Source organism: Gorilla gorilla, chromosome 11, assembly GCF_029281585.2.
Source record: "Gorilla gorilla gorilla isolate KB3781 chromosome 11, NHGRI_mGorGor1-v2.1_pri, whole genome shotgun sequence".
NCBI lineage: Eukaryota > Metazoa > Chordata > Mammalia > Primates > Hominidae > Gorilla > Gorilla gorilla.
Genome location: NC_073235.2, coordinates 43,711,962 through 43,737,911, shown reverse-complemented (window position 1 = coordinate 43,737,911; position 25,950 = coordinate 43,711,962). Strand labels below are relative to the sequence as shown.

General features: G+C 36.0%; 1 protein-coding gene across 2 annotated transcripts in view; it reads left to right on the top strand.

Moving 5' to 3' along the window:
- LRP1B (LDL receptor related protein 1B) overlaps positions 1 to 25,950 on the top strand; it is a 1,892,531-nt gene that overhangs the window by 928,961 nt on the left and 937,620 nt on the right. For both annotated transcript variants that reach the window (XM_031008804.3, XM_055380092.2), the window contains exon 7: positions 11,032 to 11,194. In XM_031008804.3, coding sequence (XP_030864664.2) covers positions 11,032 to 11,194 — 163 coding nt within the window. The remainder of the gene's footprint in view (positions 1 to 11,031; positions 11,195 to 25,950) is intronic.

Here is a 25,950-nt window from a genome sequence, read left to right as displayed (position 1 = left end):
AAGTAGCAATATTTTGGGAAAAAAAATGCAGACTGAAGATTTAGAGTAAAACCTGTCGTTGACTAAAACTATGTAGAAGAAAAAAATACGCGAATAAAAGCCCACTGAGCCTCAGTTCCTGAGTGGCCTTCATGGTAAAATGTTATAAGAGAAATACTCTAAGGTGTTTTAACATAAAATTGAGCTAAAGTCTAGTAAGCTGAGATGTTGGTAAAGATATTGATGATGTATTTCTGAAAGCATTTGTGCAGGACAGTAAATCTTAAGAGTCTATCAGTTTAAGACTTCTCTTCACTGCAGTCTACTGAAACAGAACCCTGATCACAAGGAACACTGATTTCTTCTATGGTGTCATGGTATAATTTATGTTTTGCAATGATCACTCTGGGTTCTCTGTGAGGAACTTTACAGTGGGTCTAGAAAGGAAGCAGAGAGAGCAGTTATAGAAACTATTGTAGCCATCCAGAAGAGATAAGATAGTGTCTAAACAAGGAGCATAATAGCAGATATAGAAAGAAGTGGATAGTTTCAAGAGGAGGCTTTAAGATTTATTGATAGATTGAATATGTGGTGAATTGGGGAAAGATAAAAATGGAATGGATGAATACTTTGGATTTGTGGATCAAGTAAGAATATAATGTTTGCCTACTGGGAAAAAGACACCTCTGTGTAAACTATGTTTTCTGCTGTAGGGAAGGGATAACCTGGAGTCTTTTCTAAGTGCATCTACCATAGGAAATAAAATTGGCTTGTGGCCTGTGCTAGAAGAAGGAATTGGGGAAATGGTGTAAAAGTGAGTGGAAGGAGGTACAAAAGCTCAGTCACCTGTGCCCCCTCCCCCAAACAAAAAGCATAAGAATATCCAAGACCCCGCACAGATACCTGATATTGACCTGCCACCAAATGACAGGAGCACTTTCCTTGTCTTTTTCCAAGAAAGACATGCACAGGTTCTATGTAGAGCTTTGTGACTGCTAGCATTCAGAAGTGTCCTAGATATTTATTTTGAATTCATTTTATCTGTTTAAGAAACAGGATCGGAGCATAGATGGGGACAGTCTTTCATTAAAGGAATAAGGAAAGGCTCTGTAATGTGCCACAGAGCCTTCTCTGATTTAGGATGTGCCTGCTCATTGAACTTCCATAATACCATTTTAATTACTGTACCAACCTGACAGAGCCTTTGTTTGTTCAACTCAGTTTGCTTAATTCCATCCAGGGATAAAGTGAGTACATGCTTCTTGGTAAAGATTATGGTGACATATAAAAGTAAAAATAAATGCAATTATATCATCTTATTCAGTAGGCATTTTCAAACGTTCCTGCAAAGAAATGTGGTATAAAACCTAAGTGTTAATTTCCCACTTAAACCATTCAAGAGATACATAAATCGAGGAAAATGGAATAGGTTTCTTCATAATCTTACCTTTTCCTTTAACATCACAACTTATGGGGCAATAATTGAGTAGAAATAAAAATGTTAAAATATTCATAATATACAAGAACAGAAATGTGAATAGAAACAAATCTGCATTTGGAATTTTTCTGATTTTCCGTGATGTCTTCAAAATTTCTGCCATCATTTTTGGCTCCTACACCAAAGCTAGAAGACAACTTAAATGTATCCCATTAAATATGATTACATATTTAATATTGATTAAAGAAAGGTGGTGAGTTTCTGTCACATAACTTCACTACTGCTTTGATACTCTTTGAAGTTACCATATTTCCCTCCTGGAAATTGCAGTATGTTCCTAACTGGTCACTTGTTTTCAGACTTTTCCCCTTTATCCATACAGCAACCAGAATGATCTTTTTCAAATACTGAATAGACATCTCCTTGCCCTGCTTGAAATAGTCCTGGTGACCTTCCATGAAACACTGCAGATGAAACAAGTATTTATATCATATATGTTCTTTTTGGAAAGTCTACTCTAAGTACAGTCAAAAATGCTTTTGAATGTATTAACCCAAAAATATCAAAGAGAAGAGACAAATTATATGAGACAATTTCGGACAATAAGGAGCAGATAATTAAATAATAAATAAGATTTCATATTTTCCTGCTTTAAGTGAGTGTAAGTAAAAATCTAAGATAAGAACCCCAGCAAGGCTAAACATTTAGAGACTTCAGGCACCAATGAAGGTAGGGTTTTTCCAGTGGGGTTGAGAATAAAAGGATTAGCTTGGAGCCTGTTTTGAAAATAGCTAGGCCTCTAGGTTCCCTAATACAACCCCAACAGACAGGCAATTTCTTATCCACTACTGTATTAGTCTGATCTCACCCTGCTAATAAAGATATACCTGAGACTGGATAATTTATAAAGGAAAGAGGTTTAATTGATTCAAAGTCTCACATAGCTGGGAAGGCCTCACAATCATTGTAGAAGGCCAGTGAAGATCAAAATCATGTCTTACATGGTGGCAGGCAAGAGGCTTGTGCAGGGGAACTCCCATTTATAAATCCATCAGATCTCATGAAACTTATTCTCTACCACAAGAACAGTTCAAGGTGAGATACCTTGCATTGTAAGGTGGGGTTGGGATACAGCCAAGGCATATCAACTACTTTGGCAGAAAACAGGGAATTTAATTTCATAAGCAGTAAGTCTCAGGACTAATAAAAGGAAGCCCCCAAACCATGGCTAAGGAGTAAACCATTACAGTTTGGAACAGGAAGATGGTAGGCAACAGGAATGATGTCAAAAGTAAACAACAGCAACAATAAAAAACTGACTAGAATACTGATTTTCCATTTGGGGAGGAGTTTTGTAGTTCTTTTGTAGAATTATGCAATAATAAATTCTATCAAAGAAAAAGAAAAGCTGAAACACAAAGCAATTAACTCTAACTCTAAAAATAACCCAAAACTTGTTCAAGGAAGGAAGTGTAGTAATGCTAAACTACTTTCTCACCTATCAACAAAAATGTATATAGTCGTAATTATATAAAGACTGAATATTAATTTAACTGAAAATTAGATTGTGGGAGGATGAGGGGAGAGAAAGTGTGAATATATATGTGTGTATGCATGCATGAGTGTGGAGGGGTGTAAAGAATGAATTTCTAGTCTTATATAGCAGAAAGTCATTAAGTTATATATAAGCTTTAAATTTTAAAAATACTAATAGAAACGTCTTATAGAGAATTACGAAAGTAAATGCACTTGACGTAGCCAAAACAATTGGAAGAGAATGGAGAGGAGTGGAGTGGACACTGTTATTTTTTACCATAAGCCTTGATGGAGTGTTTGACTTTTTAAATCATGCACATTTACTATATGATAGAAATAAAAATTGCATTGACAACAAAGTAATTCCTTGGTTTTACAATCCAAAATCCATCCCCTGACCATAGTTTACATATCCCTGCCTATCTCTGCTACCTCATATTTTCTCATTCATTCTTGTTTTAGCTACAAAATAGCCCCTTTACCCCTGCTTCTCATTTTCAGAAAATGCCAAGCTCAGTTCTTCTTGGTAGGCCTTACTGCCCAGATTCCACATGGCTAGCATCTTCTTGTCAGAGCTCCGTTCAAATATCATTCTTCTCAGGATGGCTTCCCGAAACAGCCACTCTGCCATTTTTCCATCTTATGTTCTTCATAACACTAGTCCTATCTGATGCTGCCCTTCTTGAGAATGGGACAATGTAAGGGATCCAGGCCTTGGTTGTGCCCCAATGCACAGAATGACACTTTGATAAAATAGAGCAGACATTTTCAAGAGAGTGTGTCTTTAAATTTCTCAGGGTTCATTTATGAGCATTTATGGATTATCCTCTGTGTTTTCAGCATTAGAGCTGCACGATGGATAATTTCAGGAATCCAAAACAGTTATTGGTGTAGGCAGTCTTGTTTAAAGGTTGGTCAGAAAATGATAGCCAAGAGCTGGGAAGCCAACAAAATTCATCTTTAAAAGTTGCAGGGATTTGACTACTCAGTTATCTTTTGCTGCATAAAAGATTATGCCAAGGCTTGCTGACTTTAAAAACAGCAAAGATTATTATCTTACAGTTTCTATGGGTCAGAAATTCAGGAGTGGCTTAGTGAGGTGGTTCTGTTATAGAGACTCTCATGAGGTTGCAATCAAGATGTTAGCCAGGACTGCAGGCATCTGGCATCTTAACTGGAGCTAAAAGACTGGCTTTCAGGCTCACTCTTGTGGCTGCTGGCAGGAAGCCTCAGTTCCTTGCAATGTAGACCACATAGGGCTGCTTGAGTGCCCTCATAGCATGGCAGGTGGCTTCCACCAGAGTGAGTGATCTAAAGAGAGAGAGAACCAAATAGAAGTTACAATGCCTTTTATGACTTACCATCAGAAATTATACTCCATCGTCTCTTCCACATTCTGTTCAGTAGAAGAACAAAGAACAGCCCACCTTCAGGAGGAGAATTAGGCTTCATCTCTTAAAAGGAGGAGTATCAAAGAATTTGTGGGCATATTTTTAAATTATCACAACTACTGTATATCTTATTAATTTATTGTTTTAGTACTAAAATATTCTCTAGTACATGCATATCACAAGCAGTCACAAAGATATAAATTAAAGGGCAGTCTTTTTGTTCCCTCTGGGAGATAACTAATATTTTTGAAAAATCTACTGGATGTCACTATCCTGGATTTTTAATATTTGTTACCTGATTTAATCGCCTCACCATTTTGGAGTCTTGGTATTTTGTTTATTTAATATAAGGACAATTACTCTCATTGATGTTAGTAACCTTTTCAAAAACATGTTTAATTAGAGGGCTAGGCTGAACCGAATGATATACAGTGTTTTCTTTGCTGTGGTGTCATCACACTAGTGGCCCTTGGTCCAATATGGTTGCAGATAGGTTTGGTTGAACACACAAAATGCTTTGTAAATTTTAAAAATTAGTTTATAACATTGAAAAAATGAGAGATTTCAACTGAAATGTGGAAATCATGTTTTGAAGTTCTTTGAAGCAACAAAGCATCTCTAGATCAAAACAAGTGCTGAAGTTGAGGCTGCCTTTTTTAGGTAGGTGTATGCTTTCTGGCCATCATCTAGATTTGCCACAGTCCTGATTAGTAAATTTAGCCTATTTATGTTCTCATTCTCATCCTTGTAGACATTTAAATTTGCCATTTCTGGTTGGTAGAAAATCAATACAGAAAATAAAGAAGAAATCAAGTACTGACAATTGCCAGTGTATAATTTTCAAAACGTTAAAAACATGACTTATGTAAATATATAGAGAACATATGTCAAGCAGACATTTAGCTCATTAACAAGAGAACCAGCAGGATGGCAAAACTGTTTCAAAGTAGAATGGAAGAGGTTGAAATATTTACAGTGGATGAAAGGAAAAGTACTGATATAAGATTGCAAAATTACAGATAAAACTAGTCAATATTGTACTGGACAATGAAAGTGTAAACTTTGCAGTTATCTTTTCTACCTGATGGAAATCATTTGCATCTCTATAGGAGAAAAAAGTATTTTTAATGCATCAATCTAAACATGGATTTAAACAAATTAAATCCATAGAGAAGGAGACCTAAGCAATATTTGCTTGAAATTATAAGTCAAACAAAGGTATGTTCCCCAGGAGAATGAACTAATCCTTGGATGGCCTTGTTAGACAACAGTTCAGAATGACATAAAAAAGACACACAACAATTCCTTTTATTTTTATTTTTTTTTTAAGCAAGATTTGACTTTCTCAATTTTGTGGGTTTTTTTTTCTAACTTTCATTTTAGGTTCGGGGTACAAGGGCAGGTTTGTTACATAGGTAAACTTGTGTTATGGGGGTTTGTTGTACAGATTATTTCATTGCCCAGTACCCAAAAGTTGTCTTTTCTACTCCTCTCCCTCCTCCCATCCTCCACCCTCAAGTAGACTCCAGTGTCTATTGTTCCCTTCTTTGTGTTCATGAGTTCTCATCATTTAGCTCCTACTAATACATGAGAACATGCAGTATTTTGATCTCTGTTTCTGTCTTAGTTTGCTAATAACCTCCAGCTCCATTCATATTCCTGCAAACAACATAATCTCATTCCTTTTTATTGCTGCATAGTATTCCATGGTATATATATGCACCATGTTTTCTTTATCCAATCAGTCACGATGAGCATTTAGGTTGATTCCATGTCTTTGCTATTGTGAATGGTGCTTATAGTGCTGTGTTAAACATTCATGTGCTTGTGTCTTTATCATAGAATGATTTATATTCCTCTGGGTATATACACAGTAATGGGATTGCTGGGTTAAATGGTAGTTCTGCTTTTAGGTCTTTGAGGAATTGCCATACAGCTTTCTACAGTGGTTGAACTAATTTACAATCCCATCAACAATGTGTGAGTGTTCCCTTTTCTCTGCAACCTTGCCAGCGTCTGTTATTTTTTGACTTTAAAATGTTTCAGTTCTACGTTCACCAATTCTGGTAATTCATTACTTGCCTCATAATATAACAAAAAAATTGATGTATCATTTTATAGCCAATTATGAGTTATCACTATAACTATTCATTTTTTAAACTCTTTTCTGAATGTTTCATTCTCATTAATTGTTACTCGGTGCAAATTTAAGTTTTTAAACCTAACAAATAACAAGTTTTACAAACATAGTTGCTTGTATTTATATACTACTTTACAAGTTTCAAAATATTTTTATTCTTTTTTTCTTCTACTTTTGCCAATGTTGATATTTAGTTATCGATATTTCAGAAGATGAGTGGTCAGTACTTTCAGATGATATCGATATAGAGCAGAAAATTTCTCACTAACTTTTGACAATTAAGGAATGTTAAGTAATCAAAATAAGAGCCACTTCAAAGGAACAATGAGAGCAAAATCCAGGTGACTTTTGGTTGAAAAAAAGAATAAGTAGCAACTAAAAAAATATAGTAAGAAGAAAATATTTAAAATTTTGTTCCAGTAACAGTAAAGCAATAAGGGACTTACATTTTGAGATATTTTAGTAATGTCATAAAATGATTATGGTTATTTTCATTCATCTCCTATGAACTTTGTTATATTTCAGCAAAATTAAGGTAAAACACTCAATACTTTAGGAAATTCACTTTGCTCCTAAAAATGTTCAAATCATTTTCTGATTTCTGAAGACAGGTATATAATTTAGACTTTTAAAAATTCTAGTTTCCAGGCTGGTTGAAAAAAGCTTCCTGTAATTTGGAAAACCTTTAAAAGCTTATTAAATTTGGTCAAATTTATCCATTCATCCATCTAATGCATTTATTTATTGGCTTACTTGCTTGAACTCTTTGTCTAATTGCCTCAACTCTCTAATTCTAATACAAATTAAATTAAAAGCAGACACTTCAACTATAAAATGAGAAACAAAGGCAATTCCCCATAGTTACTAAGTGTTTGGCTTATTATTAAGTTCTGTAGTGAGATCTCAATGCTTCAAAGTTGCATGACTGGTAACAGTATCTATTGTTTCAGTGGCAGAAAATCTTTCTGAAATGATAAAGAGTTGAGAGAAGGTATGAATGCTGTCAAACAGCTCTTTTGTCTGAAATTACAATTGTATAGACTAAAGCAACTGCATGCCCAGCTTGAGGGATGGGTCATTGAATGGACTCTGGCACATACTTTATCTGAACCCAAGGTATTTGAAATGACATTTGTAACAGTGAGTTCTGAGCTCTAGCTGATATAATAATACAAAAAGACTCAAAAACAAAGCAAACCGTACATTCCAGATTTCTCAAGACTGATAAATAATTCACACTTTTAAAGCCCTGGTTAATGGACTGGTTGAAAAAAAATCTTATTTTTGTTTGGGAAAAATTTAAATATTTATGATTTTATAAAGACTGTATAATTTAGGAATAAAACTAGTATCAATAGCTTGAAAATCTCTATCCAGTTAATTGCAGTATCTTCTTTCTGTTTATCGTTGTAGGAGATGATAGACATTCCCACAAAGTTTCTGCCTTCTTTACCTTGTTTTGACAATATACCCTTACAAATGGTACTGCTGACACATATGTCTATGTTAGTCTTACTATTAAGAGAACATCAATAGAAGCAGCATGTTACTGAGGAAGTATTTTGAGGCATAGGGTAGGAGGACAGTTTAGGCTCAGATTGCAGAAGGAAACTCTTTTAGGGGAGGAAAAAATACAATTTTGACCTGTTTTAAGTTCTCCAGCTGGGACCATGCCAATTAGACTAACAAAAGATTAACAAGAGAAAAATATGCACATTTATTTAATATAAATTTTATGTGACACAGAAGCATTCATAAGGAAATGAAGACCCAAAGAGATGGTTGAGCCTGAGTATTTTCATACTAGGTATGATGAAGAGTAGAAAGTTATGGAGAGAACATGATAGGGCATGGTTAAGAGCTAAGAATAGTAAATGGGGCATTTAGCATCACCTGTTCAGATTTCTCTGTTTCCCACCATCTTTGGAAATAAGGATGTTTCTTTCCTCTGGAGGTAGGGAGGTCACCTCTCACATGAGGATCTTATGACCTACTCCAGGGGAGAAGGATAAGGTTAGAGAATTTTTGCAGTATCTGCTGTTTCTATGACCTCCTTCAGAGGAAAGGAGAAAGTTAGGGAGCCCTTCTTGCACCTGCTATTTCTCAAATTCCTTCAATATGCCAAAGTGCCATATTATGGAGTAGACTGTTCATAACCTTGTCACTCTGTTTAGTCAGTGAATCATAGATTCATTCTAAGTTTGAGAAAGGAAGTATCAAAGTATAATTTTCAAAAGTTAAAAATGTGACTATAATAAAAATCTAGAATGAACATAGATCAGAAAATTACTTATGGCATTATTGAGGGAAACAGACCAGTATTGCTGGTCTAACCTCATTAGAGGAATTGGGTATTTATAGGTATTTTAATGAAAAATAATATTTAAATGAGATTCATAGGTTAGGCATATAAATGTTTAATACCTCACAGGGCAATAAAACCATAACCTTTGAATTTATCATTTTTATCAGAGAAGTATCTACAAATTAACATGCAATTTCAGTGTATGGCTGATCAAAAAATACTCAAGTCAAAGACAGATAAGCTCTTCTAAAGCTGCAGTATCGAGAATAGCGTAGGGGCAAAAAGAACTTTGCTTCTACCCTGTGAACATTCTGTAATTTCAGTCTCTGGAATAAACTTGACAGCAGACATATTAAGAGGAGAAAAGGGATGCCAATTTATTACATGCATACTCACTGGGGTTCCACAGAGTATACGACTCCAAAAAAGGCCAGGTGGCTGAAGATAGTATAGTATCCTGAGCTACAGAAAACAATAAAGGTGTGGGTTTCAGATGGTGACAGGTTATAGGAGGTTGAGGGGAGGAAATGCGTGGAGAACAAAGGTTGTCTTGATATGCAGGTTCTCTCAGGCAGCAGTCCTTAGCAAAAGACGTGGTGTGTTGACCTTCAGCCTCTTTTCTTCTGACTTAATCTTTCTGGTCTGATGAGATTATAGGTAGTGGGTTTATTACAGATGCTTTCTTTCTTTCTTTTCTTCCTTTTCTTTCTTTGTTCCTTTTCTTCGTTCCTTCCTTCCTTCCTTCCTTACTTCCTTCCTTCCTTCCTTCCTTCCTTCCTTCTTCCTTCCTTCCTTCCTTCCTTTCTTTCTTTCTTTCTTTCTTTCCTTCTTTCTTTCTTTCTTTCTTTCTTTCTTTCTTTCCTTCCTTCTTTCTTTTCTTTCTTTCTTTCTTCTAAAGGAACTTCGCTTTGTCAGATAAGGGAACTTCAGAGAAAACCCATCCCTGCATTGGCTGCTCCCCAGGTACTTTGCAGTCTGAAGTCCAAAGCGGCATATATTTTGGGATACCTTTTTCTAAGCCCCAACAGTAGCCACTAGCTACCTATGTCATTTAAATTTATATTCCAGTTAATTAAAATTAGATATGATACAAATTCAATTTTCCAGTCATGGTAGCCACATGCTAAATTTGGCTAGTGGTTACTTTATGGGACAGCATAAATATGGAATATTTTTATTGTTGACCTAAAAGGAAGAAGCTGAGGCCAAGTTAATCTAAGTAGAGAGTTTATTTGGACCAAGCTTGAGGATTGCAGCCCAGTAGTACAGATTCAATTTGCTCTGAATGTATACTCCTATTAGCAGCAGTTACAAGTAGGTGTTTAAAGGGAAAGAAGAGACCCTTCCTAACTTGTTTACTAAGAATTTACATTAAAGTAACATAAGTTATTGATTGGCTATACATTGTTCTTTGTATCACAAGTTCCAGGAACATGAAGATAATGAGTGAGACAGCTAGTCAGAACTGAAATGTCTTTAAACAGCTGCCCCTGGGCTCAGGTGTGGAAGGTATAGCTGAAATCCCATACTCAAGTCTCTCTGAGCCTGATTAATTTTGCATACCTCACATAGCTCAGACTGCTCTTAGCTATTTTTCTTTTCTCACCATCACTGTAGAAAGTGCTGTTGGGCAGCACTCTTCTAGAGAATTAATTAATCAATCCTTGAGCAAGCCTTTTTTACAATTCCTAAGTATGCCATTGAAAGAAATTATCACCCCTCCATTTGCTTTATTTCCAAGTTTTGGATATTTTTTCAAACAAAGGAATCTTATAGATCTCCTTTTCCATCTTCTCCACCCTTTCCTTCTTTTAATGAAAGGGAATCTGAAAACAAGGATTTGCCTTACACTCGGAAAGGGTATTTATTCCTCACTACTACAGAGTTTAGCTGTGCTATTGAATCAGTTCTGTTCATTCCATCGAATGAACTATTTTGGACAAATGCGAAAAGTAAGAGATTATATTCTAAATACCTATATTTTAAAATGTGGAAACTCTTTATGCATGTATCTAGGTCATCTTCAGTCTTCAGATAGCAAGAAGAAAGGCACCAAGATAATTATTTTACATAATTATTAAGTCACATTTTGGCATAGCAAGAGACTTTGCAGTTTCTTTTCATAAAAATGTCTGTACTTTTGAAATGTCCTCTATGACGGTTTGGAAACACTTATGTTATTTTTGGATCATGATGCTAGATTGCACCTGTGATTTAATGATTTTGTGTATGTGTTTTTCAGATGTGCAACAAATGGCGATTGACTGGCTCACCCGAAATCTCTATTTTGTGGACCATGTCAGTGACCGGATCTTTGTTTGTAATTCCAACGGTTCTGTATGTGTCACCCTGATTGATCTGGAGCTTCACAATCCTAAAGCAATAGCAGTAGATCCAATAGCAGGGTAAGAAATTCTTTATAGTGTTTGGTCTAAAAAAGTTTGCATTTAAAAAGAAAAGATTGAAGTATGACAAGTGTTGTTGTGGAAAATAAGACTACAGACTCAAACTTTTTAAAAATGTTGATTTTAACAACTGTGTCGCAGGAAGGAAAAGAGGCTATAACTCACCAGGCAGAAGCTGGTGAGTTATTAGCATACGAATATTGCAGGTCTAATGTAAGACACAAATAACCTTCCATCTTCCCTTCCACCTTCCCAAGAATTGCATCGGGGTCATCAGAGAAAAGCCTCAGCATATTTTTAGGTTAAAGAGAGGAAACTTTTTAATGCTTAACAGTGGACTTTTTCGTTAGCAAACCTCCAGAATGCTACTTGAAGGATGTACTGTTGACATACTTATATCCAGCATAACATTTAAGATTTACAAAAGGGGCACAACATATGTTTACCCAGGTACTAGTAAAACATAAAGAATATCTTTGTTCAGACTCTTACGTTCGGTGACTGTTGATATGTAAACCCAAATATTATTATGGTGTTAGTGGATTCCTCATCAGAATTCATCTTCTTTTTTTTTTTTTAACTTCCCAATTTTGCAAGCTACTTTACTGGTTGAATAGAGACCTTCTGACATTCTTTGGCTAATAGGCTCATTAATCTTTTTAGCGTATTTCATAATTTATAAAAATATAGTCATAAAATGTTTAAATTCCCATCATCTTTGCTCATATGATTAGAAAATCAATACAGGAATTATGCTTTTATTTTACAAACATGCTGGTATTATTAGAGGGCCAGGAGGAAAACTCAGTTCTTTCAGCAGTCACTACTGGGCAAGGATACTTTCAAATTAACCACATAGTGTACCACCTTATTTGAAGGAGCTGTTATTTTTTAAGATGTAAATTGTAGCAAAGATTTGAAAACTGAAATTCTATCCTTGTTATTGTTTTAATCATCCTTAGGCAGTTCAGGCTGAAATGTCTGATGGAACATATCCTAAACTGCCATAAGCCTCCATTCAATAAATGGGAAAATATTTACTGAAGAAACAGCTGTCATCCATATGTGGACTTTTGTCACTCTTTACTTAAAGTCTGATTGAATATTAAGATGCATCATCACAATGGTTCTGATTTTGACAAGAACAGCTTGCACGTAAGAACTTTGCTGGGAAGGCTGTGTAGTATAATTCTTGAATGTAGCTCTATTTGTATTTGCAGCAGATGGTTAGTTGACTCAATCTGACTGCAGTGATGCTTCAAAAGACATTAGGAAAAGAAGTCGTATTTAGACTGATTTGTTTGGGTTGTTGGATAAGGGCAGTAAGAAAGAATTGGAAATTTACAAACGCACTAACAACATTCTTTTGGCATCCTGTTGAGAAATATATTGCTTGCATGTTTTTCCCTGGATGTGATAACTGAATTTCTTTTTTTTTTCTTTTATTATTATACTTTAAGTTTTAGGGTACATGTGCAGGTTAGTTACATATGTACACATGTGCCACGCTGGTGCGCTGCACCCACTAACTCAATTTCAAATTAGCCTTTAGACAGCATTGTCTGTCAAATGTTAAGAGGTGAAACTATAAAACTATTGTGTTTTTCCCCTTTTTCTACTGCTCTTATCCTTCCCCATTCTTAAAAACAAAGATCCAGAGACTCTTTTCAAATAAAACTGCCAATCTGAAATATATGGGAACACCATCTCTGTTTCTGAACAACAATATACTTTCTGTTCTCAGGTTTCCTGTTTCTCCCTGTCATTGTATGAAAGAACCATATTTTATCATTTTTGTCACAGGAATTAAGAGTAGAAAACCCCCACATCATTTGCTCTTATTCTCTGCTGGATTCCTTCAGGCCTCTTAACTGTTTAAATGTAATTTTGTCATGTATCATTTATCAGAATAGGTTCTTTGGAATTTTTGTTTGAGTTAGTTCTGTCTCTATAGCACTGTTTTTAATCATGAATCATAGATATCAGAGAAGGAAATGCTCAACTCTTTTATAAATACGAGGCCTGGTTGCCACAGAACACTTTCAAATACATTCTATTTTTCTCTTAATATCAGAAATTTAGTTAGGATTGATGTGATTCTATCTAAGAACGGAACAGGAGATTTTTCCTTTATCTTCTACATTTGGGCCTGCTCTAGAATAATTTGAATAGTTTTTTTGGTTAGAAAAACTGCACATGACCTGCTAAAGGGGAAATGTTCTGCGCCTAAAATTTCTCCTAGGTTTCCCTAATTTTACACGATGATATGTATTTGGCCTTGACTATTATAACTTCTGTTCAGAAAATATCAGAATGTATTAATAATCTGACCTAACTCCTAGAGATTGACCTTCATAGATTTTAAAATGGAGAAAAATTTGCCTTACCCCACTAAAAGGCTGCCTGGAGAAAGTACCTGTTACTTAAGCATACTGTTTTTGTTTTTTTTTTTTTTTTGAGACAGAGTCTCGTTCTATCGCTCAAGCTGGAGTACAGTGGCGCAATCTCCTCTCACTGCAACCTCTGCCTCCGGGGTTCAAGCGATTCTCCTGCCTCAGCCTCCTGAGTAGCTGGGATGACACTTGCCTACCACCAAGTCTGGCTAATTTTTGTATTTTTAGTAGAGACGGGGTTTCACCACGTTGGCCAGGTTGGTCTCAAACTGCTGACCTCTTGTGATCCTCCCACCTCGGCCTCCCAAAGTACTGGGATTACAGGTGTGAGCCTCTGCACCTGGCACTTAAGCATATTTGTAACTTCATTTTTCTCAACCTCCTATTCTTTTGTTGCTAAGGACTATTGAAGAAATATAATTTTTTGGTTCTTGTTTGTTTGTTTGTTTGTTTGTTTGTTTTTCAGTTCTCCATGGTTTAAATACAGATTACTAACTTTCTCTGGACTCCCATTATGACTTGAGCCAAGCTCCAGTCCCAGTCTTCCAAGAAGAGATTTTTAAATCAACCTTGTTTTTAATTTTAGATTTTTAGATGTGGACATTGACTCATTAATTCAGACTATTTCCCAGAGATGCTTCTAGAGATTTTCCTCTTCGTTTCAAAAATTTTTAGCAACATTTCCTTTCAATAGTTCCTTGGAAAACTTTCCAAAATTATTTCTCTATAGTCATTAGAGTTGGCGGGTAGCATAGAGATCATATTCCAACCAACATCAGAAACAGCATTTCTGTCAGATGGTTAGTAGGTCTCTGCTTCTTTAATGGTTATGAACTTGATGCTGGAGTCAGTCTTACTGAGATCAAATCCTGGCTCCACCAGTTACTAGCTGTGTGACTTTGGATATTTCTTCTGCCTTTGTTTTCTTGTCATAAAAATGTGAATTATGATAGTGCTGCCCTGCAGGGCTGTTGAAAGGATTAAATAAGGTCAAATACATAAAGAACCTTAACAGTTTCTGAGTTGTGGAATATGTGAAGTTTCTTCTTCATTTCGCCTCAATGATAATTGCTAATTTTTTCAACACTTGTGATACCATTATGAATAGAATAATGAGACCAATATTCTACCCCATCAAAGATGACCTTTTTCTTTTCAACCTTGTTCTCTTTCTACTACAAATCCTTCTAAAAAGGTCTATTTCATACAGATTAAATCTATTATATAATAAAGTGTTGAGAAAAAGAGGAGAGAAAATAAGAAAAAAATGAAGTGTAGCCTAGGAAGAAATAAAGATGAAAGGTATATAAGGTGTAGGAGGAGAAAAGTATAGAGTACCTCTGAGTATGGCTCGGTGGACATGGAGGGGGATCTTTTTTCTTACCCATCGCTGCGCTCTGGCTGAGGCACCTATAATAAAAGACATATTGATAAGAGAAAAGCATACAAAAGTACTTATAAGTTTGACATGACATAGGAGCTATTAGAAATGAACATCTGAAGTAATGGAAAACCCTTTTGTTTTTTTTTTTAATGTAACATTTGATGAAGTGGATAGCTGTGGAGAAGCACGATAGAAAAAAAGGGGTATAATCTAATGATAATCAACTGGGGGAAACTTAGTGAGGCCTGTGCGCTCAGTTTCTTCTCTGTGTTCCGATGTTTTCAGAGATAGGGAAGCTCCTTTCCTCCGGGTATAGAGTGGGCATCGCTCAGATGAGGTTCTTATGATCTACTTCAGAGAAAGGTCAGATGATTTTTTTGATGGCCTGCATCAGGGGAGGAGGGACATCTGCTTCTGCTGTTTTCTCAACTGCCAAGGTGCCAGATTTTGGGTTAGCATGTCCTTTGAGGACACCATAAGGGAAGATGTAACAGAGGAACAACCTTATTCTAACAATTGCTGTTATGCAAGATATATTTGGATTACTTTCAAGGTCTTTCAAAAGACAAGAGTAAAGAATAAAATTCTATTGTAATTATTTTTGTCTGTGGAACTGCATTTTTGAACATGACACTGCTTCAATATCAAACTATTTAGTATTGGGGTCTAATGAGGATTGTAACTGAGGTCGGGGTGGAGCTAGTCTACAATTTTGTTCCTAAGCTGTGGCCCTCAGTTTTCTATTAAAGTAAAATCATCACACTATACTTGAGACAGAGTGCATTTCACTATGAGTGTGAACTTGTTGCAAAAGTATTCAACAAGAGGAGATAATTAATTCTAGGCGTGATAATTATTAGAATATTAGAGTAAAAGTAAATAGATATTTTAGTCAAGGTACCAAAGTTGGAGTTAAAATTTTGAGAAAATATGTTTTGGGGAACTTGGGGTACCACTGATAAAACCCAAGTTCAAAAGAATTATGAGATTTGGATAAATTGAGGGAGGGGGAAGATCTCCTATGTTAAGTAAAATAACAGAAATTAAATATTTTCCAAGGACAACATACACCCTTTTTCTGTGTAGGATGAATCTTTTGACTTGCAGACAGTGAATAGCAGAGTGATCTGCAGGATTTATTTGTGAACCCATCACCTCATGCCAATAATAAGGGAAAAGTGTGTTGTCTTTGTTCTGTACAAGAGCAGGCCATCTGCCAGGAGACAGGAGAGTGAAGCTCATCTCAAGTTAAATTCACACAAGAATGATTGACAGTATTGAAGAGTTTAAAAAACCCTTTCCCATCACCCACCTGGATCCTTACTGTTGAAGCTAATAATGACTGAGAAATTAAAGATTGAATCAAAGTTAACAGCTATCAGGGAGCAGGACTGACCAATGAAATTCTAATCTGGGTTGTTATGTGAAGTTGGGAAGATAGCAAATGAAGCGGGTTTGCCTACACACGTAAGAGGTTTTGTAACAAGATCTTTGGAGTAGTTAGCAGGTTTTCTACTTCTTTTAGGTGGCTCCCTGAGCAGGCACAGGTTCCAAGCTGATACTGTCACTAACTAATGCACTTGCAGTAGGACGTAAGTGAAAATGTTACAGACATTTGGCTATTAAATGCCTCAGACTATGTTTGGACAAATTAAATACAGAGATTGCTCCCCCACCCCCAACCACTATGTATCACTTTGAGGACTGAGACGGTTCTAAAGCTGTAAGGGGTTTGAACATCATAAAACATTTAAACATACGACCCTTTGTACTTTTTTCTCCCCATAAATATATCCATCTTGGAAGGTAGTGTCCTCATCTGTGATTCATGACTGCCTTAAACTTTTAAAATTCTTATTTACATTTTGACAGGTTGCAAATTGTGAGTCCTAGCTTTTTAAGGATAAACAGCCCCCTACACATACCTACAACCAACTCCCCCCTGTAACAAAAGTTGATTTCCTAACTTCTTAACTACTTCCAACCAGCAATGTGACTTAGCTATCCACAATCAGATGCACATCCCCATTGTTCAAGGAAAGACATCTTCCTATAAACTTAGGTTCCCTCCAAATTTTCTTGTGTATTTCTTTTCTTTAGGAGGAAAATCAGAAAAATTAAGATATTCCAATAGCTCCAATAATCATTCTCCTGAGTTTATGTATTGAAATGTTGCAGCTTCTCTCCCAGGTATCTGGGACTTAAAGTTTCTTTGGAAAAAAAAAACTAGTAAAATGAATTGGTAAAAGTGTTTTTGGTTTATCAGTGTATATTTGAAACAACCTAGGTTCTCACACAAAAGCAGTACTCAGTTTAGCTGACCTCAGCATTCACCTGTAGGATGGGAAGTATCAAGGGGTTATTTGCCCACTTCTTTTAATCAGTGGGTATTGATGCAACATAATGACAACATCCCTAGGCTTATAAATTTGTATTAATTATTCTAAAACAATGCTTTTTTATCTATAGCCCACAGATTCAGTGGGTGGTATTATGTAACATTTTGTTTCTTTCATCTGTCTAGAGCCTATTAAATATCTAAATATTTTTTATGTATCCCAATTCCTTATTTGACTCTCCTACTATCTTTTTTTGGATGAGTAACCCTTCTGGTGGTAGTTAAGTTCATGGAGAATTAACTATGCAGCAGCTATCTGCCTATCTTAGACCAATTTACTAAGAGCCCCAAGAAAGTAATCGCTTGTCACTTCCCAAATTCAAGTTCCTTTCAGGATTTGCTGATGTGAATAGGCAAGACCACATGGGTGTGAAAGTATGTGTTTCCTGGTCTGCACTAATTTTGACTGAACTTAGCGGTTCAAAGGCTAATTCAAAGGTATAAATTCATGTCAGCTGTTTTATATAGGACTCACATTCTTCTCATTAATTAAATTTTTTGTTAAGGTTCAACTTCTTTCCAAATTCTTCTCTGGACCTTTCTTCAAGTGGCAGTTCATGCATAGTATTACTTTTGGTTAGTGTCTCTTTTAGCTATAAATTATATTTCTATTACAATGTGCTTAGCCTGGGAATACAACAGGGGAACTTGGAGTGGTTTATATGCAGTGAATACTTTAGTGGAAATGGAAGGCAAATTGATTTGACTCTCACTGCGCTCTTTGACTCATATTATTCATAAAGTCAACACAATGCAAAAACATTCCACATTTCTACTTGCTCCCTTTGCCTTTTTTTTGTTTCTTTCTTTTTTACTCTATAAATTTTCAAAGTCTGTTAAACCTCTCTCTCAATTACTGAGTGCACAACTCTGTTTCTAGTATTCAATGTCTTTCCCATCTTCCAGTCACTACCTATAAGGATTTCTTCTCTGAATTACCACTAGTTAATGCTGTCCACTCAAATAGGTAAAGTAACAGAAAAATAACTACATATCGTTTGGTTACTTTGGTAGATTAACAATATCATTGGGGACATGGGTTCCTTTTTTTCTATTTCTTTGCTCTGTAATGTGATCTTTAGTGTATTCTTTTCAGGCTAATTCCTCTATGGTCATAAGATATCTATTGAAGTTCCAGGGATCCTGTGTGGAAACATGATATTCAGTTGAAAAACAGTACTGTTTCTTAAATGTACAAGAGCTCCCAAATGAGACATTCTCTCATGTCTTCTTGGTCAGAACTGGAGTACATGCCCACCTAAATAAGACAACCACATGGAATTAGACAATTTTCACCATTAACAAATGAAAAACAGAGGGACATGAACATGAAGTTGGGGCCAGGCTAATGTGAAGAAAGAAAAATCAGTTATGGACTAAAAACATCCATTGCCACCACTGTCCCATGGCAGTCCTTTGTTATCTGCTATGCCTTATCTTTTCTTTGTTCTTCCCAGGCAGTGAAGGGTCTCTTTTCACTTAGATGAGCCTGTTCAAAATGTGAACAAATATTATTTGTTCCAAATCTCGTTCCCTCTTCTAAGAAATCTCCTCCATTTCCTTTTAGCCAAGGTTGTTTGAACTTCTTCTGAGGAATATTTTTCTTATCTCTTTTCAAGACAAATGATAGGGTTTTTGTTTTGTTTTTTGGGTTTTTTTTATTTTTGGCAACATTTTATAAAATACTGATAAGAGGCTGGGGTGGGAGCATTCTGGATAACACACTCATATCCCTATTTTTATTTGTAAAGACATAGTTTAGGAAACTGATAGCAGGTTTTATTCTGTCATATTCTCCAGCACTTTTGGAAGCTGTATGAACATTTCCAAACCACTTGGGTAATAATCAGTAAGTTATTGTTTCACTTATGAGTCTCAAGTGACCTTGAAAGCTTTCTTTCTTTCTGCCAGAGAATAGCTTACATATTTGAAGTGTTTGTGCAAATAGCATAAAAGAATAATTTTATATTTTCAAGTAGTTTAAAATTATTTCTAGTTGTTTTTTTTATGGAGTTCTATGAAAACAAGCAGATATGAGCCAGTAGTCCTGTATTTGAAAGGACTGTACATGGACAACATTCTTGTATCACTCAGGTTGTGATCAGGGCATCAAGGGTAAATAACATGAACCCTTGGAGTTATATAAGAAATATTAAATATTGCAATGAGAAGATATGGTTATTCTAGTTTACAAAGAACCCAGAACATTCCAAACAACAAAATACTAAGCAGTGATTTATTCAAAATTCTGAGTTAAATAATGGATCAGGCACAAAACGTTATTTTCAAAAACTGGAAGAATCTTGGTTTGTAAACACAAAGAACAAAAATTAAAAACAATAAAAATACTTGACATTGTTCTGTTTATACATTACCACTCTCTAATATATAACATAAATTTGAGATTTTACTGTAGGCTATATAATCGCATTCAACCAAAAAAAAAAAAAAGGAAAAACCAACATTCAGCTTTTGTGTTGTTATGATTCATTCTGCTTGACTGCTGAGCCTTGCAGGATATTGAACCAAAATTGATATTTTTCCCTTGAGCCCCAGACTCTTAGTGGTTTGACTTGCAAGAATTTGGCCTGACTTTAGGGTTAAGGGGATGTTTTCTGATGTAAGCTGGTTTCTTCTCCAGATGATGATGGTGGTCGTGGTGGTGTTGGTGGTGGTGGTTGTTTTGTCATAGAAAAGGAAAAGGCAAATGTTGAAGGTATTTGGTCTTCTTTTGATTTTAGTGATACAATTGTCTTTGTAAGAATGGAGGTAAAAATTGTGCAGAGGTAAACCCATTAACTACAGATAAAATGTACCCCAGTGGAATGTTAAAATAATGCAGTGCCTTTTGGTAAAAACAAAACTATTTTTGCCATTGCGATTGATCTTCATAATGATTGAATATAGCCATGGTAATGTTGTCCACAACCAAACTGGGAAATCTTTATACTTCCTAAATCTGGCTTAGTGAGGAATAAAATGAGATTAAAAAGAAACATACAAAGAAAATATTCCTGCCTTCTGAAAGTTTTCAAGCTAGTTTTCCAAATGGAGTGTTTGGGAATCTAATTTCAACACATACCTAAATAATTAGTCTCATAAATTCAATCTGGGACCTGTCTAAAGTGTTTGGAGCTCTACAATGATCAAAAAGCCTCCAAATTGATAAGGTTTCTGATTCATTTTCTGCAAAACAAAAATTTTCTGTTTTTTTATTATTGTATTATTTAATTTGATAAAAGTTTCAAATATATCCATATAAATGTATTAATTGCATAAAACAATTATAATTTATACAGTGTACACACTAAGCTTTGCCTGAATATCAATAGAACAGTCTTCTTATAACAACGGTGTTTAGTAGGCTAATGATAGTTGCTTTTATAAAGTCTAGAATTTTGACTTAATACAATTAAATTATATTTAACATTCATACATGAGTCCAGCAAGAGTGTTATATGCTGATGGGCAGCTTTTCTCCTGCCTATCAAGGAGTTATTCAAGAATCAAGGTTCCTTTCATTTTATAGCTGTAGAATCTCATAGGGCCTTGAAATACTCTGCTCCCAACTAGCAGAAGGAGAAAAATACTGAAGATATATTGACATAACTGGATGCAAGTCAATGAGGAAAATTTGTCATCTGGTTAGGCAGTTCCTTGCCCATGACAGCATCATACTATGGAAGTGGAAGCATGCATTTCCAAGGAACAGTTGTTCATCTCTGCAAAATCTTCTCTTCTGGCTACCAAATATTTAAGTATCTTTTCCCTCATACATAGAATACGCTACATTTAGGTCAAAATACAGGATCTCCAGCTGACTTGCAGTCCTCTCCATCATATCCTTTTATAGTTCCTTTTGTACAGCAACCTAAGAACCAAAAGGCTCAAAGATATCTGAATCCACTGTCCTATGTATATAAACTATCAAAAGACTCTCGTTTAGAAAGTGGAAGACTGGGAAACTCACAGTGGCCATTGGTCCAGAGCCAGGCAATGAAGGTGAAGACCTCCTGCTCTGGCGATTGAGAAGTCACTTGTTAGCCTTATTTTTTTCTCTGTAAGGTTCCCCGTTGTCTTTGTTCTCCTTAAGCTGTGCTTCCAATAGGAGGCTCTTTCTAGTCTGTTGTGCTCCACACTACACCTGAAGTTGGCAATGGGGAATATCCTCCCCCTTGGGCTCTGTGTATTTCATAAACTGTTTATTGCCTTTTCCGGTTTTAAGATATGAAGAGACAAAGATTCTGTAAGCTACACTCCTGGTTTTGTTTGCAAATTAGTAGAATTTTGATTTGTTTCCCATTACTTCTACATACCAATAACCATATTTAAAGTTATATTCTAGAAATAATGATCAAGCTCAATTTGTTTCTTTGCACTTCACCCCCTTGGCTTTCTCTTTCAACTTATTTATAGGTGGCTGCTTTGAGGTCATCTAAAACAATGTTTCCAAGTAAAACAAATACCTTTTGTCTGAAGGCTAACTCTATTTAATTGAGAAGTCCTAATTGAACTTTTGTTGCTTAAACCATTTTCAGTATTTTCTCTTACTGTTCAGGTATTAGAAGTATTAGAAAGTAGAAGTTTCTAATATTAGAGGTTCTAATATTGGAACTATTAGAAAAGTCTGAACCTGGGAGTCCCCAGTTTTGGACTTGTTCTTTTCACTTTTATTTTTTGCTTTAACCAGCCAATTCTTCCCTTCACTCATTTCTTTTGTAATATCTTGCCCAAGCAATCACATAGTAACTAATACAACTATTAATATTGTGCTTTTAAACTTATTTCTTTAAATCTGCAGGTTCAATACACATTTATTTTTCCTTCCAAGATATTTCAAATTATATTATTTAATCAAATATTTTTTAACCAAATATTTTAATGTTGATGAATATTTCCATTTTCCATTTATAGTTACCCAATTGCTTGCCACCTTACTATTAGTGGAATGTTAGATGGTTTAGGTTTTTATTAAAGCAGTATTGTACTTGTGGTAGCAACTACAGCATCAGTTAAGGCAACACTAGCTTCCAGAAATTCTAGTGGATTGACATATTTATTTTTTTCTACCTAAAATTAGAGCCCAATGCACATATTCCTCATTATCAGGCAGCTTTTCTCCAGGTAGTGATCGAGAGATGGAGCCTCCTTCCTTCTTGTGACTCCTATGTCTTTGATTTAAGAATTCTCTGATTTTGACCAGAGGTAAAAAGATGCCTGATTAAAACAAATAATAATAATTCAGCTGAGTGGTGCCATACATCAGTTCTGCTACATTTCATTAGTTATATCTAGTCACTGAGTCATATATTGAGCCAAGAGACTAGAAAATGTGGTCTCTGTCTTACAAATAGCCAACCCAAACACATTTTGGAAAAGGCAGAAGGAGGACATTAGTTTCTGATTGACAGATGTCTGTCTCTGTAAATGAAACCACTATGTAATTTTATTTATTTATTTATTTTTGTAATAGCATTAAATGAAGAACAGGTTAACATCTCAAAGGCCTCTATTTTAAAAGATATCTCAAATTGGGTGAAGTCATCTTTTTCAAAATCCTCTTTATAGTCAAAATTCAGTTTTATTATTTTACTTAGAGTGAGTCATTTTTATTAGATTCATTTTTTTTTCTCTTGAGATACTTAGGAATCCAAATCATCTATTAAAAGTTTGTTTTGAAAACATAATCAGAGAAACAAGTTGTATTAATCTGTTCTCACACTACTATAAAGAACTACCTGAGACTGGGTAATTTATGAAGAAAAGAGGTTTAATTGACTCACAGTTCTGAAGGCTTAACAGGAAGCTTGGCCTCAGGAAACTTACAATCATGGCAGTAGGCACAGGGGAAGGTCATCATGTGACCTTCTTCACATGGTGGCGAGAGAGAGAACAAGGGGGGAAAATGCCACACACTTTTAAACCATTAGATCTCATGAGAACTTACTCACTATCATGAGAACAGAAAGGGGAAAATCTTCCCTCGTGATCCAGTCACCTCTCACCAGAACCCTCCTGTGCAATGTGGGGATTACAATGGGACATGAGATTTGGGTGGGGACACAGTCAAACCACCTCATTGCACCACTGGCCCCTCCCAAATCTCATGTCCTTCTCACATTTCAAAACCAATAATGCTTCCCAACAGTCTCCCAAAGTCTTAGCTCATTCCAGCATTGTCTCAAAAGTCCAAGTCCAAAGTCTTATCTGAGACAAGGAAAGTCCCTTCTGCTTATAAGCCTATAAAATAAAAACAAATTTGTTATATCCAAGATACAGTGGAGGTACAGGCATTGGGTAAATGCCACCATTCCAAAAGAGAGAAATTGGCCAAAAACAATCAGATTACAGGCCCCATACGAGTTAGAAACCCCACAGGGCAGTCACTTAATCTTAAAATTCTGAAATGATTTCCTTTGACTCCATGTCTTGCATCTAGGGCATGCTGATACAAGAGGTGGGCTCCTATAGCCTTGGGCAGCTCTGCCCTTGTGGCTCTTCATGGTACAGCCCCACGGTTGCTTTCATGGGTTGTTGTTGAATGCCTATGCCTTTTCCAGGTGCATGGTGCAAGCTGTTGGTAGATCTTCCATTCTGGAGTCTGGAGGATGGTGGTAATCTTCTCATAGCTCCACTAGGGAGTGCCCCAGTGGGGACTCTGTGTGGGAGCTCCAACCCCACATTTTCCCACTGCCCTGACCTAGTAGAGGTTCTCCATGAGGGCTCCGGTCCTGCAGCAGACTTCTGCCTGGACATCCAAACATTTTCATACATCCACTGAAATCTAAGTGGAGGATCCCAAACTCTTGCCTTCTGTGAATGTGCATGTTCAACACAACTTGGAAGCCACTGAAGCTTGGGGCTTGTACCCTCTGAAGCAATGAGGTGAGCTGTACCTTTGCCCCTTTTAGCCACAGCCACAGCTGGAGCTGGAGCAGCTGCTATGCAGGTCATCAAGTCCCAAGGCTGCATAGAGCAGCAGGGCTCTGGGTGGAACCACTTTTCTCTCGTAGGCCTCAAGGCCTGTGATGGGTTTTCTCCATTGTCTTGGTTATTAACATTCAGCTCCTCTTTACTTATGCAAAGTTTTGTAGCTGCCTTGCATTTCTCCCCAGAAAATGGATTTTTCTTTTCTATCACATGCCCAGGCTGTAATTTTTTCAAACTTTTATGTTCTGTTTCCCTTTTAAATATAAGTTCCATTTTCAGATCATCTCATTGTTCACACATACAAACTCACACTTTTAGAAACAGCCAGGTCACATCTTGAATGCTTTGCTGCTTAGAAATTTCTTCCACCAGATATCCTAAATCATTTCTCTCAAGTTTAAAGTTCCACAAATCTCCAGGGCAGGGCCAAAATGCTGCCAGTCTCTTTGCTAAAGAATAGCAAGAGTGATCTTTACTCTAGTTCCCAATAAGTTCCTAATCTCAATCTAAAACCACCTCTGCCTGGAGTTCATTGTCCATTTTGTTATAAGCATTTTTTTTTCAAAACCATTCAATAAGTCTCTAGGAAGTTCCAATCTTTCCCACATCTTCCTGTATTTCTCTGAGCCCTCTAAACTGTTTCAACCTCTGACTGTTACCCAGTTTCAAAGTTGCTTTCACATTTTCAAATATATTTGTAGCAGTGCCCCTGTACCAATTTCTTAATGTTAGTCCACTCTCACACTGCTATAAAGAACTACCTAAGCCTGGATAATTGATAAAGCAAAGAGGTTTAATTGACTCACAGTTCCTCAGACTTAACAGAAATCATGTCTGAGAGGCCTCAGGAAACTTACAATCATAGTAGAAGGTGAAGAGAAAGCAAGAACCTTCTTCACATGGTGGCAAGAGAGAAAAAAGGGGAAAGTGTCATCAGATCTCATGAAAACTTACTTTCATGAGAATAACAAAGGAGAAATCTGCCCACATGATCCAATCACCTTCCACCAGGCCCCTCCCCTGACATGTAGGGATTGCAATTCCGTATGAGATTTGGATGGGGACACAGATCCAAACAATAACACAAGTAAATTATATGCTGTCCGAAGAGTGGAAGAATAGGCATCTCTACCTTGGGGCAATTTCTGCAAATAATTTTTAGAACATAAGCCCTCTCTTCTCTGGATGGACTAGAAACACCATGAGGAAGTTCATTTTCAAATGATTATTCTTTTGTTTATGCTTCATAAGATCTTACTACCACCTCGTTCTATAGAATATCTTGTTTTCCAGATTTGGAGTCTTGGACTTTAAATACACATTAGCTTATCATTTATCTTTTTTTTTTCTTTTGGAGCATACTCTGAATAAATGTAGTGCTTGCATAATATAAATCTGAGAGTGGAGGACAGAGAAGAGAAAGAAAAGTATTCTATCTCTAGATAGAATGCTATCTAAAATAAAAAGAAGGAGAAGTCAGTTGAAATAGTGTAAACATAGTATAATATAGTATATTTTAGAATACTTTGGACACTAACATGAATCTCATCTTTAACTGGCTTAAGAGATAAGTAAATTTGTCTCACATAGCAGGAAGAACAGAGAAGAGCAAACTTAATTGCAGTCAAGATTGATTGAGTTGGTGCTTCAA